This window comes from Neomonachus schauinslandi, chromosome 9 (genome assembly GCF_002201575.2).
Source record: "Neomonachus schauinslandi chromosome 9, ASM220157v2, whole genome shotgun sequence".
NCBI classification, from domain to species: Eukaryota; Metazoa; Chordata; class Mammalia; order Carnivora; family Phocidae; genus Neomonachus; species Neomonachus schauinslandi.
The window spans coordinates 84,997,638-85,012,020 of NC_058411.1; the positions used below are offsets into that span (position 1 = coordinate 84,997,638).

The 14,383-nt window shown below is 35.2% G+C and overlaps 1 protein-coding gene and 1 non-coding gene across 3 annotated transcripts in view; both read left to right on the forward strand.

The window, feature by feature from the left end:
* The window catches only part of CTDSPL2 (CTD small phosphatase like 2), a 75,225-nt gene that overhangs the window by 23,351 nt on the left and 37,491 nt on the right, over positions 1–14,383 (forward strand). For both annotated transcript variants that reach the window (XM_021695291.2, XM_021695292.2), the window contains exon 2: positions 1,248–1,456. In XM_021695291.2, coding sequence (XP_021550966.1) covers positions 1,271–1,456 — 186 coding nt within the window. In that variant the 5' untranslated portion in view covers positions 1,248–1,270. The remainder of the gene's footprint in view (positions 1–1,247; positions 1,457–14,383) is intronic.
* Positions 10,934–11,078, forward strand: LOC123325980. Its single transcript, XR_006540799.1, has one exon. It is a non-coding gene; the product is annotated as a U4 spliceosomal RNA (small nuclear RNA).

Consider the following 14,383-nt stretch of genomic DNA (forward strand, 5'->3'; position numbering starts at 1 on the left):
TATATATATATATATATATATATATATATATATATATATATATATAACTTTCTAAAAGTTTTTAACTTTTTTTTCGTGACTGTTAGGTTGAATTAGTAAAGACACAATGTCTTAAGCTTCTTAATTGGTCGGTGAAGACCCTATCCTTTGCCAGGAATTTCTGCATCTTTAGGAGTTTAGAATGCTTAAATGGAGTTAGACTTTTCTGTGAATGCATTCACTGTTGTGAGTAGTAGTGTTGTTCTCTGTACTTTATAGCCTTTTCTAATTCCTTTTTCATTGTGAGACTCAGGATGGTAAGATGAATGTATTCTTTATACAGGTGAAAAAACAAGTGACTATAGTTTAGCTATGATTGAATTCACATTTCTTAATTCTTAGTTTGGTAATTTTTATATTCTACTTCATATTCTAATTTAGGGTATGTACTTAACCATTTCTGTGTCTTGGTACAGTTTTGCCAGCCATTTTCTCATCCATAAAGTGAGAGAATTCCAAGTAGATTACCTCATATTTTCTTTCTAATGGGAATTCAGCTTTTAAAGTATCATTGTGTGTAGTAGGATCAAATTATCTTATAAATTGAATGATCCAGCTGCGCTTCTTACACTTGTATGATTGTTGATCATTAGAATCATGCTCATGTAATTAATTCGTTCACTGAGGGTTTTCCCACTACATTGTGGAAAAAACCTTCCATATGTTGTTTACTATTTACTAGGTGCTCAGCCTAGCCCAATGCCTTGAATGTGGTTAAGTGCTCAATAAATACTTGCTGAATGAATGATTTAATGAATGATAATGGTCAGCATGGGTGGAGGCAGCATAGTGCTATGAAAAGAGTGTGCACACTCTTTTTGGTGTTACTCTTTTTTTTGGAGAGGGAGAAAGAGAATCTTAAGCAGGCTCCATACCCAGCACTGGAGCCTGACACGGGGCTTGATCTCACAACCCTGAGATCATGACCTGAACCAAAATCAAGAGTTGGACGCTTACCTTTTAAGACTGAGTCACCCAGGCACCCTGGTGTTACTCATATTTTTATTAGATCATAGGGTGTAATATTTTAGAAGTTGGTGGGAAGGTTACTTGGGATAATGTGTAAAAAAGCAACCTTTCGCTTAAAATGTTGGTTTCTTATTGTAATCCCTTAGAGACTTGGACCAAGAGATTTTTCTTATATAAGCTGGACGCATTTTGGTATGCTAGGTTTAATTGTAATAACCCTTGTTATTTTTCTCTTTTAGTTTTATATGTGGCACTCATAAAGATGAGGCTGAGAACACGGAAAGCTTCTCAGCAATCAAATCAAATCCAAACACAACGTACTGCTAGAGCAAAGAGGAAATATTCAGAGGTTGATGATAGCCTACCTTCAGGGGGAGAAAAAACACCGAAAAATGAAACCGGCTTGTTGTCTTCAATTAAAAAATTCATTAAAGGAAGCACACCCAAGGTAATGGTTTTACTACTTGTACTTACATCATTAAAATTAAAATTTAGGTGGTTTTCTTTAAGCATGCAAAGATGAGAAATCTAATATTGCTAGTAGATTAAGGGAATGTTTACATTTTTAGGAGTTAATAACATGAAAAATATTTAATGGCCATTCAAGAAAACATTTATTCTACTTAACTGATCCATTTAGCCTCCTTTTTTTTCAGCATAGTATTATGAAAAGTAAAAGAAATTTTTCCTTATTTTATGTGAATTGTTTCTCTCACTTCCATTTTTTTTCATTTCAGAGAAAAGTTAAATTTTCTTGTTAATATTAATACAGTATCTGATTAGGGAGATGATTTTTCTGTCTGAATTCTAACACTTTATAATGAATGTATTACTTTATTAAAGAGGAAAAAAAGTTATTAAAGAAAAAATGGACACTGACTAGGAGTTACATGCTCCACATTTGTACTTTGGATCAACTTGATCTGAGGAAACTCATTTACCCCTCTGAACCTCAAGAAGACAGTAAAATGGGACTAATTCTAACTGCTTTATCTGTCTCAGAGTTGTTTTTACATTAGATGGCAAACAGAAGAAGCAGTTTGAGAAATTTTAACATACTCTATAAATAGTGTTAGTGTCATTCATTCATTGTATGTAATGTAGACATTAAGGAAAAATACAAGATTTTGGTTAAAAAAAAGAAATTTGATAGATAGGTTTTACCTGTGTCTTCTGACTTCTGTTCATATTCTTTTGATCTGGGCATTCTTCTGTTAATGTGGCACCATTGCATAACATATGATGATTTTTTCTCCTTTAGTAGTAAGATCTATCTTTGTTGGTTAGCAGATTTTTGCCCATGTCAACTACACATTCAGGGTTTTCCTATGGAAATTTCTGTCAAGTTTCTATTTTTTTTAAACCAAAATCTTGCATTTTTCATTAATGCCTGCTTTAAGATGTTAAATAAGATAGGGCTACTAAAAACCTGTTTGCACACTAACGTCTTTTTCAGTAATTTTGGGGGGCAAGAGTTTTCCTGCAGCTTCAGATTCATTTAATTGTACTGTTAATCATCCAGATTTTTTTTTATTGTATTCTATAAGGTTATTATGAAAATTAGTATTGGAATCAAGGTATACTGTTCCCCCCCCCCCCGCCCCCAGTTTACTAACCCTGAGCTTATACTGGCTTCTAATTGTTATTTCTTATCTCATTGTCATTAAATCATCTCTTTGATAATATATTCTAAAGTTTTATTGAGAATCTATACAATGCTTGCTTATGTTCAGTATCTTAAGTACAGTGTTGTCTTTTTCAAAATGTGGGTAGGGGTTGGCAGGTAATGTTTATTGAGTATATTTATTAGGTGCTTTATATCTTGTATCTCCTTAATTCATATATCTATCTTTTGTTAGTTTAGAGAAGAGAAAAATTTAGGCTTAGTGAATTTCAGTAACTTGAACATGTCATTAACAACAGTAATTGTAATAAATGTCCAGGATAAAAACGAACAATAAAGAACAAATGCAACAGTAATTACTATCAGTTATTGAGCTGTTAGTATATGTCATACACTGTTCTCAGTGCTTTAAGTGTAATAGCTTCTTTAAGCTGTATGAACCATATGAAGTAGGTTCTATCATCTCTATATTACAGATGAGGAAACTAAGGCACAGGAAGGTTAAATAACTTTTGCAGGGTTACTTAGCTTTAAGTGGCAACATTGGAATTGAAACCCAAATTCCCTGGCTTCAGGGCCTACACTTCTAACCCACTATGCACTATTGCCTCTACAATAAAGACGATGCTGAGATTTAAACTCAGGTTACATTTGACTCTGATACCTGTGCTCTTTCTCTTATACCATTTTGTCTCAAAGTAGCTAGATAATGTCTTAGGAGCATCACCTATCTTGTGTAAGGATTGAAAATTCTTCTTGATGAAAGCAAATAAGAATTGAATCTTTTATACTACCTTACCACTTTGTCATTTTATTTATATTCTATCATCGTTTCAGAGCTTCCTGAAGCTTATTCTTTTTATAGGAAGTTTTTCCCCCTAGTACTTTTGCATATATCTTCATCTCCTTTAGTCTGACTAGATGATAAACTACATTTCTTATCTCTACAAGTGTCCTTTTTAAAACCAAGTCAGTTAGATAACTTCCTGTGCTGCCTTTTTTCTTTCTTTGGTACCGTTCCTTTTTGTCTGCTTTTGGACTTTTAAAGTTATGTGGCTAGAATTGAACTTTTTAGACAAACCTTCTTGCTTTCTCTTTTGAGCTGTAATCCTTTCTAAGGTATCTGACATTGCTTTCATGCCTGTTTCAGGAGTCTGACTTTCTGAAACTTGCTCTCCTCGTATCCCCCTACTTTTTTGCTCTTCTGTTACTATTATGATTTCTAGGATCAGTGGCTGTTGGTGCTTTCCATTTTACCATTACTGACCCATTTTTATATTTTTATATTGCTAACAAGTTTAAATCTGTATTCTGGTCTTAATTTTGTATAAATTAGCCATGAGAGTATTTAGGTAAACCAAACATAGGTTGTTAATTTATGAACATAAGTATGTGTATTAGTTTGCTAGGGCTGCCTTCTTGCTGTGTCCTCCCATAGTTGCCCCTCAGTCCTTTGTGTTGTCTGTGTTGTAATCTCTTCTTGTAAGGACACCACTCATAACAGGATTAGGGCCTACCCTAATGACCCCATTTGAACTTAATTACTGCTTAAAAGCCGTATTTCTAAATATGGTTATATTCTGTGGGTTAGGGCTTCAACAAATGACTTTGGGAATTGCGGCGGGGGGGGGGGGGGGGGCACGACACAAATTCAGCGCTTAACGGGGTGAATGAAATTTCTGATCTCTTTCAAATCCAGATTTTATGATTCAAATGTTTACCACTTCTCTGATTTCAGAATTATGAAACTGTCAGCAAGAGCACTCAAGAATTGTTGACATGCAGTCTTTCTGTTTTTAGCATAATGAGATTTCTTTCTTTTTCTTTTTCTTTTTTTTTTTAAGATTTATTTATCTGAGAGAAAGAGAACGAGTGGGAGGGACAGAGGGAGAGAGAAACTCGAGCAGACTCCATGCTGAGCTCGGAGCCTGATGGGGGGCTCAATCTCATGACCCCGAGATCACGACCTGAATGAAACCAAGAGTCAGACACTTAACTGACTATGCCACCCAGGTGCCCTAGCATAATGAGATTTCTAATATATATTTGAAGTGAAAGCCTCACAGCTAAAATGTATTTGCTTTATATCAGAAATCTCCTACACCTTTCCAAATAGGTGGTTACTAGAGTTTTCCCATAACAAAATGATCTTTTCCTCTGTTCTTATCTAAATACTGTTACACTCTTGTTGTTAGGTCATCAATTTGCATATGGTTATAATTCTAATGAAATAATAAAATCTTTACTTATATTTTTTTAAAGTTTATTTGAGAGAGAGAGAGTGAGTGAGTGAGCGAGTATGAGCGGGGAGTGGGGGGAGAGGGAGAAGCAGACTCCCCACTGAGTGAGGAGTCAACGCAGGGCTAAATCCCAGGATGCTGAGATCATGACCCAAGCCAAAGGCGGAGGCTTAACCAACTGAGCCACCCAGGTGCTCCCTTACCTATTACATTAAATCACTGTTTTAAGATCTTTTAAGTATAACCCTTAGAAATATATCTTTTACTATATTCATACATGTGAAACAAAACTCACCCTTAATATATTTCATGTGTCTGATTTTTCTTTTTCTTTTGTTTCTTATTCTCCTTTTAAAGGTGATTTTAGGGGGCGTCTGGGTGGCTCACTTGGTTAAGCGACTGCCTTTGGCTGGGGTCATGATCCTGGGGTCCTGGGATTGAGCCCCATGTCAAGCTCCCTGCTCAGCAGGAAGTCTGTTTCTCCCTCTCCCACTGTGTGCTCACTCACTCTCTTTCTCTCTCTCAAATAAATAAATCTTTTTAAAAAATAAAGGTGATTTTAATACTTTAAATTAATTTCATGATCCACTGATGGGTTGTATCCCTTGGTTTGAAAAACATGGCTAGATGAAAACTTTGTTGTAACTCTGACCTTTGTACTTACTACCAAGCTTCATGGTTTTATTGGGAATTTTCTTCCTTCCTACCAAAGTTAGTATAAGTCAGTCTCTCTAGATGTGTTCTTTAATGACTAGATTAGTAAGTACTTTACCATTTATTATGGCATGAAAAAAATTAGAAGTTCAGATTAGATGGTTATACATACATAATCATAACATATACCAGTTAACCACAATTTTTATTTTTTCCTGATCTCTAGGTCTTTTATTTCTTTTTCTTTACTTATTGCATTAGTTAGGGCCTCTAGTACAGTGTTCCATAGAAGTGGTGAGAGCAAACACCTCTCTTGTTCCCGATCTTAGAGGAAAAGAGTTTGTTTACAATTAGATATGATGTTAACTAAATGTTTTTATAGTTATCTACTACTTGTTTGAGGAAGTTCCCTTTTAGTCCTAGTTTGCTAAAAATTCTTAACATGTTGAGTTTTGTCAAAGACTTTTCTCCATCTCTTGAAATGTTCTTCAGATTTTCTTTTATTCTTTTAATGTGGAGTAGTGCAGAAATATTTTTTAATGGAAAACCAAACTTGGATTGCTGGATTTGCTTCACTATGTTTTTTTTTTTAAGGGATTTTTGCATCTGTGTTCATGAGGGCTTTGGTCCGTAGTTGCCTTGATTTGTCCTATTTTCAGATTTTGGGATCAAGATTATGCTTGGATCGTAAGGCAGTTGTTCCCTCTACTCATTTCTGAAAGAACTTCTGTTGGCTTAGTATTATTTTATCCTTAATAAGTAGTAGAAGTCTTTGTGAGATAGCTTTTATTATAAATTTGATTTCTGTAATATATATGAGGCTGTTTAGCTTTTCTGTTTCTTATTTCAGTTTTGGTCATATGTGTTTTTCAAGGAATTGGTCCATTCATCCAAGTTGTTGAAAGTTGGTGTGAAGTTTTGTGATATTTACATAAATATCAATGTCTGATGGATCTATAATGATGTATCTCTTTTCATTCTGGATATGGATAATTTATTTATCTTTGTTTTGATCTGTCTTGCTAGAGCTTTGTCAGTTTCATTACTCTTTCGAAGAACCAACATCTATCTTTGTTAATTTTCTCTTTCCATTTTCTATTTAATTGATTTCTTCTACTTGTTATTTTTAATGTTTTCTTACACTGTTGGTTTGATTTATTTTTACTTTTTTAGTTTCTGGAAGTGGGAGCTTAGATCAGGGATCAGTAAACTTTTTCTGTAACTGTTTCAGATAAATATTTTAGGCTTTGTGGACTGTATTGTGTTATAGCTACTACTCAGCTCTCCAGATAATACATAAATAAATGAGCATAACTTTGGACACTGATTTGAATTTCATATAATTTGCATATGTCATCAAATAACGTTGTTCTTTTGATCCTACTCCCTTCCCCCTGCATCCCCATTTACAAATATAAAAAACCATTCCTAGAGCTCCTGCCTGGCTCATTCAGTAGAGCATGTGACTCTTGGTCCTGGGGTCATGAGTTCAAGCCCTGTGTTGGGTGTAGAACTTACTTTAAAAAAGTAAAATCTTTAAAAACAGAACAAAAAAACCCATTCCTAGCTTGCTGGACATACAAAAACAGTTTGCTGGAGTTAGCTTCTTGGATTGTAGTTTGCCAGCCCCTTGCTTAGATCATGGATATTACACCTTCCCCTCCCCCAGTATAAGTTTTAAAGGCGTGAATTTCAAAGTACTATTTTCCCACACATTCTGATTATATATTTTTTAAGTTTTTATTTTAATTTCAGTTAGTTAATATACAGTGTTATATTAGTTTCAGGTGTACAATACAGTGATTCAGCAATTCCATATATACATCACCTGGTGCTCATCTGATTATATTTTTATTACCTTTTTTGTAGGTATGTGTGATTTATTCTCTGACTCATGGATTATTTAGAAATGTGTTATTTAATTTCCAGATATTTGGGTATTTTTTAGATATCTTTTAATTGTTGATTTATAATTTAATACCATTGGTCTAGGAATATATTCTGTATGATTTCATTTCTTTGGTATTTTTTGGTATTTCCTAGCATATAGTCTATTGTTGAGTGTCCCATGTGTATTTGAAGAAATGTGCATATTCTAGAATTATTTAGTGCAGTATCCTGTAACTATTAAATAGATCAAGTTGGTGATAATATTTCATTCTTCTATATCTTAAACTTGTTTTATCAGTTACTAAGAGAGGGAAGTTAAAATCTCCAACTATTATTGTGACTTTGCTTTTCAGTTCTGCCAGTTTTTTTCTTTACATATTTTGAAGTTCTCTTGTTAGGTGTATACACATTTGTGATGAATATAAATTGTTCTTGTTACCTCTGTGAAATGTCTCTCATTATCTCTAATATTTGCTTTGAGGTTTACTTTGCCTAATATTAATATAGCTACATAACTTTCCTAGCATTTTCATGATTATAGTTCTTTCTCTCCCATGTATAAATATACCCTGTGTATTTATATTTAAATTGACATGTTTAGTTTAGCTGGGTTTTTCTTATCCTGCTTTCATTTTGGCAAACTAGTTATCTTAGAATTTCACTCTGTCTCCTATATTGACTTTAAAAATTAACTTTTTGAGTTATAATTATATACAACAAAACACACCTATTTAAAGTATATATTGTCACGAATTTTAACATATTTATACACTCATGCCCGAAAAGTACCCTTACAGTCTTTGCAGACAATTTCACAGCATCACCCTAGACAACCATCAATCTACTATTATTGTAGATCACATAAATGTTTCTAGAGTCTCATATGATTGTACTCATACAGCATTTCTTGCATCTTTCACTCAGTATAAAGCTTTTGAACTCACTTTTGTTACTGCATGTATTCATTGCTTTATTCACCCCTCCGCCCAGAATTCTATTGTATGAGTATACTGCATAACATAATTTGTTTATCCATTTGGATTGAATATGTTTTTTGGCTATCATGAATAAAGGTGCTATGAATATCTGTGTTGAGTCCATGTGTGGACATATATTTAAGTTAAGGTTGGATAAATAACTAAGATTGGTATTGCTGGGTCATACAATAAATGCATGTTTATTTTTTTGTGGTAGCTTTATTGAGACATATAATTAGCAAACCATAAAACTCACCCATTTAAGGTATAAATTCAGTAGCTTTTAGTGTATGCACAGAGTTTTGCAACTGTTACCACAATCAATTTTACACCACTTAAATTATCTTCAGTGGCTGTCACCCATCAACTCTCCCTTCCTCCCTTGCCCTGAGCAACCAATAGTTGACTTTCTGTCTATAGATTTGCCTATTCTGAACATATCATATAAATGGAATTCTACAACATATAGTCTTTTAGGTCTGGCTTCTTTCATGTAGCATGTTTTCAATGTGCATTTCTGTTCTAACATATAACATTTCATCATTCCTTCTTAATGTGAAGTAATATTCCATTGCGTGGATATACTCCATGTTATCAGTTGATGGACATTTGGGTTGTTTCCACATTTTGGCTCTTACGAAAATGACTGCTGTGAACATTCACATACAAGGTTTTTTGTGGAAATCTATTTTCATTTATCTTGACCATATACTGAGGAGAATTACAGGATGATACGATAATTCTGTTTAGCTTTTTAAGGAATTGAAGATTGTTTTCCAAAATGGTTGCACCATATTAAAGTCCCAGCAACAAAAGTTGAGGGTTCCAGTTTCTCCACATCCTCAACAATACTTATTTATTGTCTAAAAGTTTTAGCCATCTTGGTGAGTGTGAAATGGTATCAATATTATTGTGGTTCTGATAATACATTTTCCTAATGACCAGTGACATCGAGCGTCTTTTCATGAGCTTGTTGGTCATTGTAACTTCTTTGGAGAAATGTCTTAAATCCTTTGCCCATTTTAAATTGGGTTTTGGCTTTTTATAATTGAATTCTAAGAGTTCTCTTTTAGGTGCAAGTCCTTTATTTGATGTGTGATTTGTAGATTTTCTCTCCCATTCTTTCAGACCCCCTTGAAGCACAAAAGTTTTAAATTTTGACCAAGTTCAATTTATTTTTGGTTGTTGTTGCTTATATATTTTTGGTGTCATATCCAAGAAGCTATTGTCAGAATCAAGGTTTGATAAAGTTTTAGGCCTAAGTTTTCTCCAGTTTTTTCTTATAAGCTTCTAAGTTTTTTTCTTACAAGTTTTACTGTTGTAGTTCTTATTTTCAGCTCTTTCATCCATTTTGAATTAATTTTTGTAGGGGGTGTGAGGTAACGGTCCAACTGTATTTTTTTACATATTAATAATACCTATTGGTCCTAGCACCATTTGTTGAAAGACTGTTTAACTTTTAAGAAACTGCCCAGTTGTTTTCCAGACTGTACCATTTTACATTCCATCCAGCAATTCCAGTTGCCCACATCCCCAGCAATATCTGGTATTTTCAGTCTTTTTAATTTTAGTCTTTCTACAGGGGTGGGGTGGTTACCTCATTGTGTTTTTATTTTGCATTTCCCTGATGATTAATGAGGTTGAATATCCTTTCATGTGCTTATTGACCATATAGGGATTTTCTTTTGTGAACTGACAGTTCAGATTTTTTCCCCATTTGTGGGGGGTGACTTCTTAACTTTTTTCTTGTGATTTCATTAGTAATCCCTCTTAAGCGAGTGATTCTTAAACTTTTTGATCTCAGGCTCCTTTACCTTCTTAACACATTATTGGAAACCCTGAAGAACTTTTGTTTATATGGATTATATCTATCAAAATATATCTCATTAGATATTAAAACTGAGGAATTTTGAAAATATTTAATCATAATTACAATTATAAACTCACTGAATGTTAATACAGATAACATTTTAACTATTTCCTAAAAACAAAAAGGAAATTAGCGGGAAGCATGACATTATTTATAATTTTGCAGATGTCTTTAATGATGGCTTCATACATAGTTTGTTATCACTGAAGCATTTAAAGAAAACCATATCCCATGTATTTGTTAAAGGGAGGAGTATTTTAATACTCTTTTTTTTTTTTAAAGATTTTATTTATTTATTTGAGAGAGAGAGAATGAGAGAGCGAGCACATGAGAGGGGGGAGGGTCAGAGGGAGAAGCAGACTCCCCGCTGAGCAGGGAGCCCGATGCGGGACTCGATCCAGGGACTCAAGGATCATGACCTGAGCCGAAGGCAGTCGCTTAACCAACTGAGCCACCCAGGCGCCTTTTAATACTCTTTTTAAATTATTGTGATAGTCTAGTGATACTATACCGAAACTTGACAAATGTAGTTTCTTAGGTTCTTGTTCCAAGATGGAATTTGAAAGTGCTGCAGTGATCTTTTTGTTAGTCTGTCTTGCACCTGGAATGAATGATGTACTGTGTATGATTTTCTAACACTGTGCACTGGTTATTTAGAAGATACTGGTTCAGCTTTGCGCAGTGGCAGTATCGTAGCCAATGAGGTTTATCCGAGGCGCGATTATTGCTAATAGAAGATACTGGTTCATTGAATTATATAGATCTTCGACATGTTGATATATTTAATTTTTCAGTACTAAAAATCACATTTGTGAACATCCCCATTAATCTCAATAGAATAGTTTGTATTTATTTATTCATTTATTTATTTATTTGAGAGAGTGTGTGAGCGAGCTGAGCAGGAGAAGGGAGAGGGAGGGGAAAGAATCTCATGGCTGAGTGCAGAGCCCAACGTGGGGTTCAATCTCATGACCCCGAGATTATGACCTGAGCCAAAACCAAGAGTCCGGTGCTCAATCGACTGAACCACCCAGGTGCCCTGCAACAGGATAGTTTTTAAGTACTGGGAAGCTGTCAAGCTCATGGTGCTGGGTCCAGCTTCTTTTTTAAAGATTTTATTTATTTATTTGACAGAGAGAGCGCCCAAGCAGGGGGAGCGACAGAGGGAGAGGGAGATTCATGCTCCCCACTGAGCAGGGAGCTGATGCGGGTCTTGATCCCAGAGCCCAGAGATCATGACCTGAGCCCAAGGCAGCCACCCAACCGACTGAGCCACCCAGGCGCTCCTGGGTCCAACTTCTAAAATTACGATTTTTGCTTGAAAGCTCTCACATTTTATTGTTGGCAACAAAAAGTTTTTCTTGAAGTGATAAACTTGCTTTGTTCACTTTTCAGAAAATATCTACTTCAAGTAAAAATAGTTTTCCATTGGAAAAGTGATCTAACTCAGCTTATAATACCAGTCACTCAGATGCTTTTTCTTTTTCTTTTCTTTTTCCTTTCCTTCTTTCTTTCTTTTTTTAAATTTTTCCTTAGGGAGTGAGGGGCAGAGGGAGAGGGGGAGAGAGAGACGCTTAAGCAGGCTCTGTGCGCAGCACAGGGCTCGATCTCATGACCCTGAGATCATGACCTGCAATCAAGAGTTGGATGCTTAATGGACTGAGCCACACAGGTGCTCCAGCTCAGATGCTTTTTCTCAAGACAAATGTGGAAGCACAAGTTTGCAGCAGTAGTGTTTTATTATACTAATCATCCCATCATACAGAATGTTAAGACATATTTAAGGGTTGAGATTTAATTAATTTTACAGCTTCGTCGGGAACATTCTTAAGTCATACTGGCTTTTTCCCCCCTGCTAGTGCATGGCAGTAAATAATACAGTGACTATTGGCTGTCATTGCCTTAATTTGTGCTAAGTGACAGTAGTTAGATGTATCATTGCTTTTGTATAGTTAGCACAAATATTCAGCACAAGTTATTTCAGGGTAAACTGAGATGCGGAAAAATTATTCACCGCTTGTGTTTGTTACCATTCACAGTAAAGAAGATCTTTGATGATTAGTTGATGCTAGTATCAGTCAAAACAGAAATCGGGGGCGCCTGGGGTGGCTCAGTCGTTAAGCGTCTGCCTTCGGCTCGGGTCGTGATCCCAGGGTCCTGGGATCGAGTCCCGCATTGGGCTCCCTGCTCGGCGGGAAGCCTGCTTCTCCCTCTCCCACTCCCTCTGCTTGTGTTCCTGCTCTCGCTATCTCTCTCTCTGTCAAATAAATAAATAAAACCTTAAAAAAAAAAAAAAAAACAGAAAGTCGGCCATATCTGTAAGGCAGAAATACAATTCTATGGACCAGATATTAACTCATTTCCTATATTTGCAGATAAGTCTTCAATTCAGTGAGTAATTTTATCTTTGGGAAGTGGAAGAGCCTGTTTCTTTTATTGACTTTATGCAGCAGGCTTCCAGCAATATCTACTATGCAAGAGTTTATAAGTCTTTCAGATATTATGTACACTTTTTCAACCAATGCAATATGATAACTTACTCTTTAAGATAATCTCATTGGCTTTTTTAATTTTTAGTTTGAAAAGCTGTAACGATTTTTGGCTTTTAAAGAACTCATCATGTATACATTTAAAGTCCTCTTTTTTAAATGCTGAATGAGTGTTATCAAATGATCGTACAACCAAATTGGCACCATAACTTTATTTGAATATGGTCTGTTACATAAAGCCTGAGAAGACAACTTAATAGTATTTATGCAGCCAAAGGGAAAATAGCTTTATCATATTTTCATTTGTAATCTACAGTTTGATTCAGGTTCTTTGGAGTAGTGTTCCCCTTTTTGTGAGTCAGAGAATTTGGGTATGTCAGTTTCTTCCTCAGTGTGATGATTGATGGAACCACATATCGTCTGATCTCCCTTTTTTATTTTTATTTATTTTTAAAGATTTTATTTATTTGTCAGAGAGAGAGCACAAGCAGGGGGAGCAGCGGGCAGAGGGAGAAGCAGGCTCCCCACTGAGCAAGGATCCCGATGTGGGGCTCCATCCCAGGGCCCTGGGATCATGACCTGAGCTGAAGGCAGACACTTAACTGACTGAGCCACCCACGCATCCCTAATCTCCCTTTTTTAATTCAGTGATCCATTCTTTTTTTTTTTTTTTTAAAGATTTTATTTGACAGAGAGAGAGAGACAGCGAGAGAGGGAACACAAGCAGGGGGAGTGGGAGAGTGAGAAGTAGGCTTCCTGCAGAGTAGGGAGCCTGATGTGGGGCTCGATCCCAGGACCCTGGGATCATGACCTGAGCTGAAGGCAGACGCTTAACGACTGAGCCACCCAGGTGCCCCCAGTGATCCATTCTTAATTAAAGTTATAAATTTTCTTTTATCTAAAATACTACTAATAGTATTTCAAAATAGCTGTTTAGACATAATTTTAAAAACGAAATTTGATATTATTGCAAAGCAGTATATTAAGAGTACTCATATATTTCTACAAATATATATATTAAAAACTTTAAGACTTCAAAATAATTTACTGGATCATAATGAGGCTACAGAGATTATAGCAAGTATGACTGTTAAAGATAGCTGGTAAGAGCACAGTAGTACTGAACACCAAGAGCTTTTATATTTCCTCATATTTGCCTTAGTGGTGTTCATTCCTTACTGCAGGTTTAGGATCCTATCTGGTATTAATTATTCTATGCCTAAAGAACTTCACTTAGTATTTCTTGTGTAGATCAGCTGGGAATGAATTAAGTTTTCTGTCTCAGAATGACTTTAAAATGAACAATTTAAAAAAAAACTTGATATATTTCTTACCAATTTTCTTACAGTTTTATATGTATACATACTGAGTCTATACTCATTACATACCATCTTTTAATCCTCATTTATCTTAGTTTTACAGGGTCTGCATATGTTTGGTATGTTTAATGCTTATCCTCAGTCCTCATGTCATTGTCTGCAGTCATTTTTGTTGTCTGAAGCTCATTTTCTAGTAGATGCCACAGGAAGCACTCATGGGAACAGTATTCTTGCACATTGGTAATTGTGCTCTTTAAGGTTGAAAATCCAGTTTTGCTGCATATAAAATAACTTGGCTAGGCTTTTCTCTTC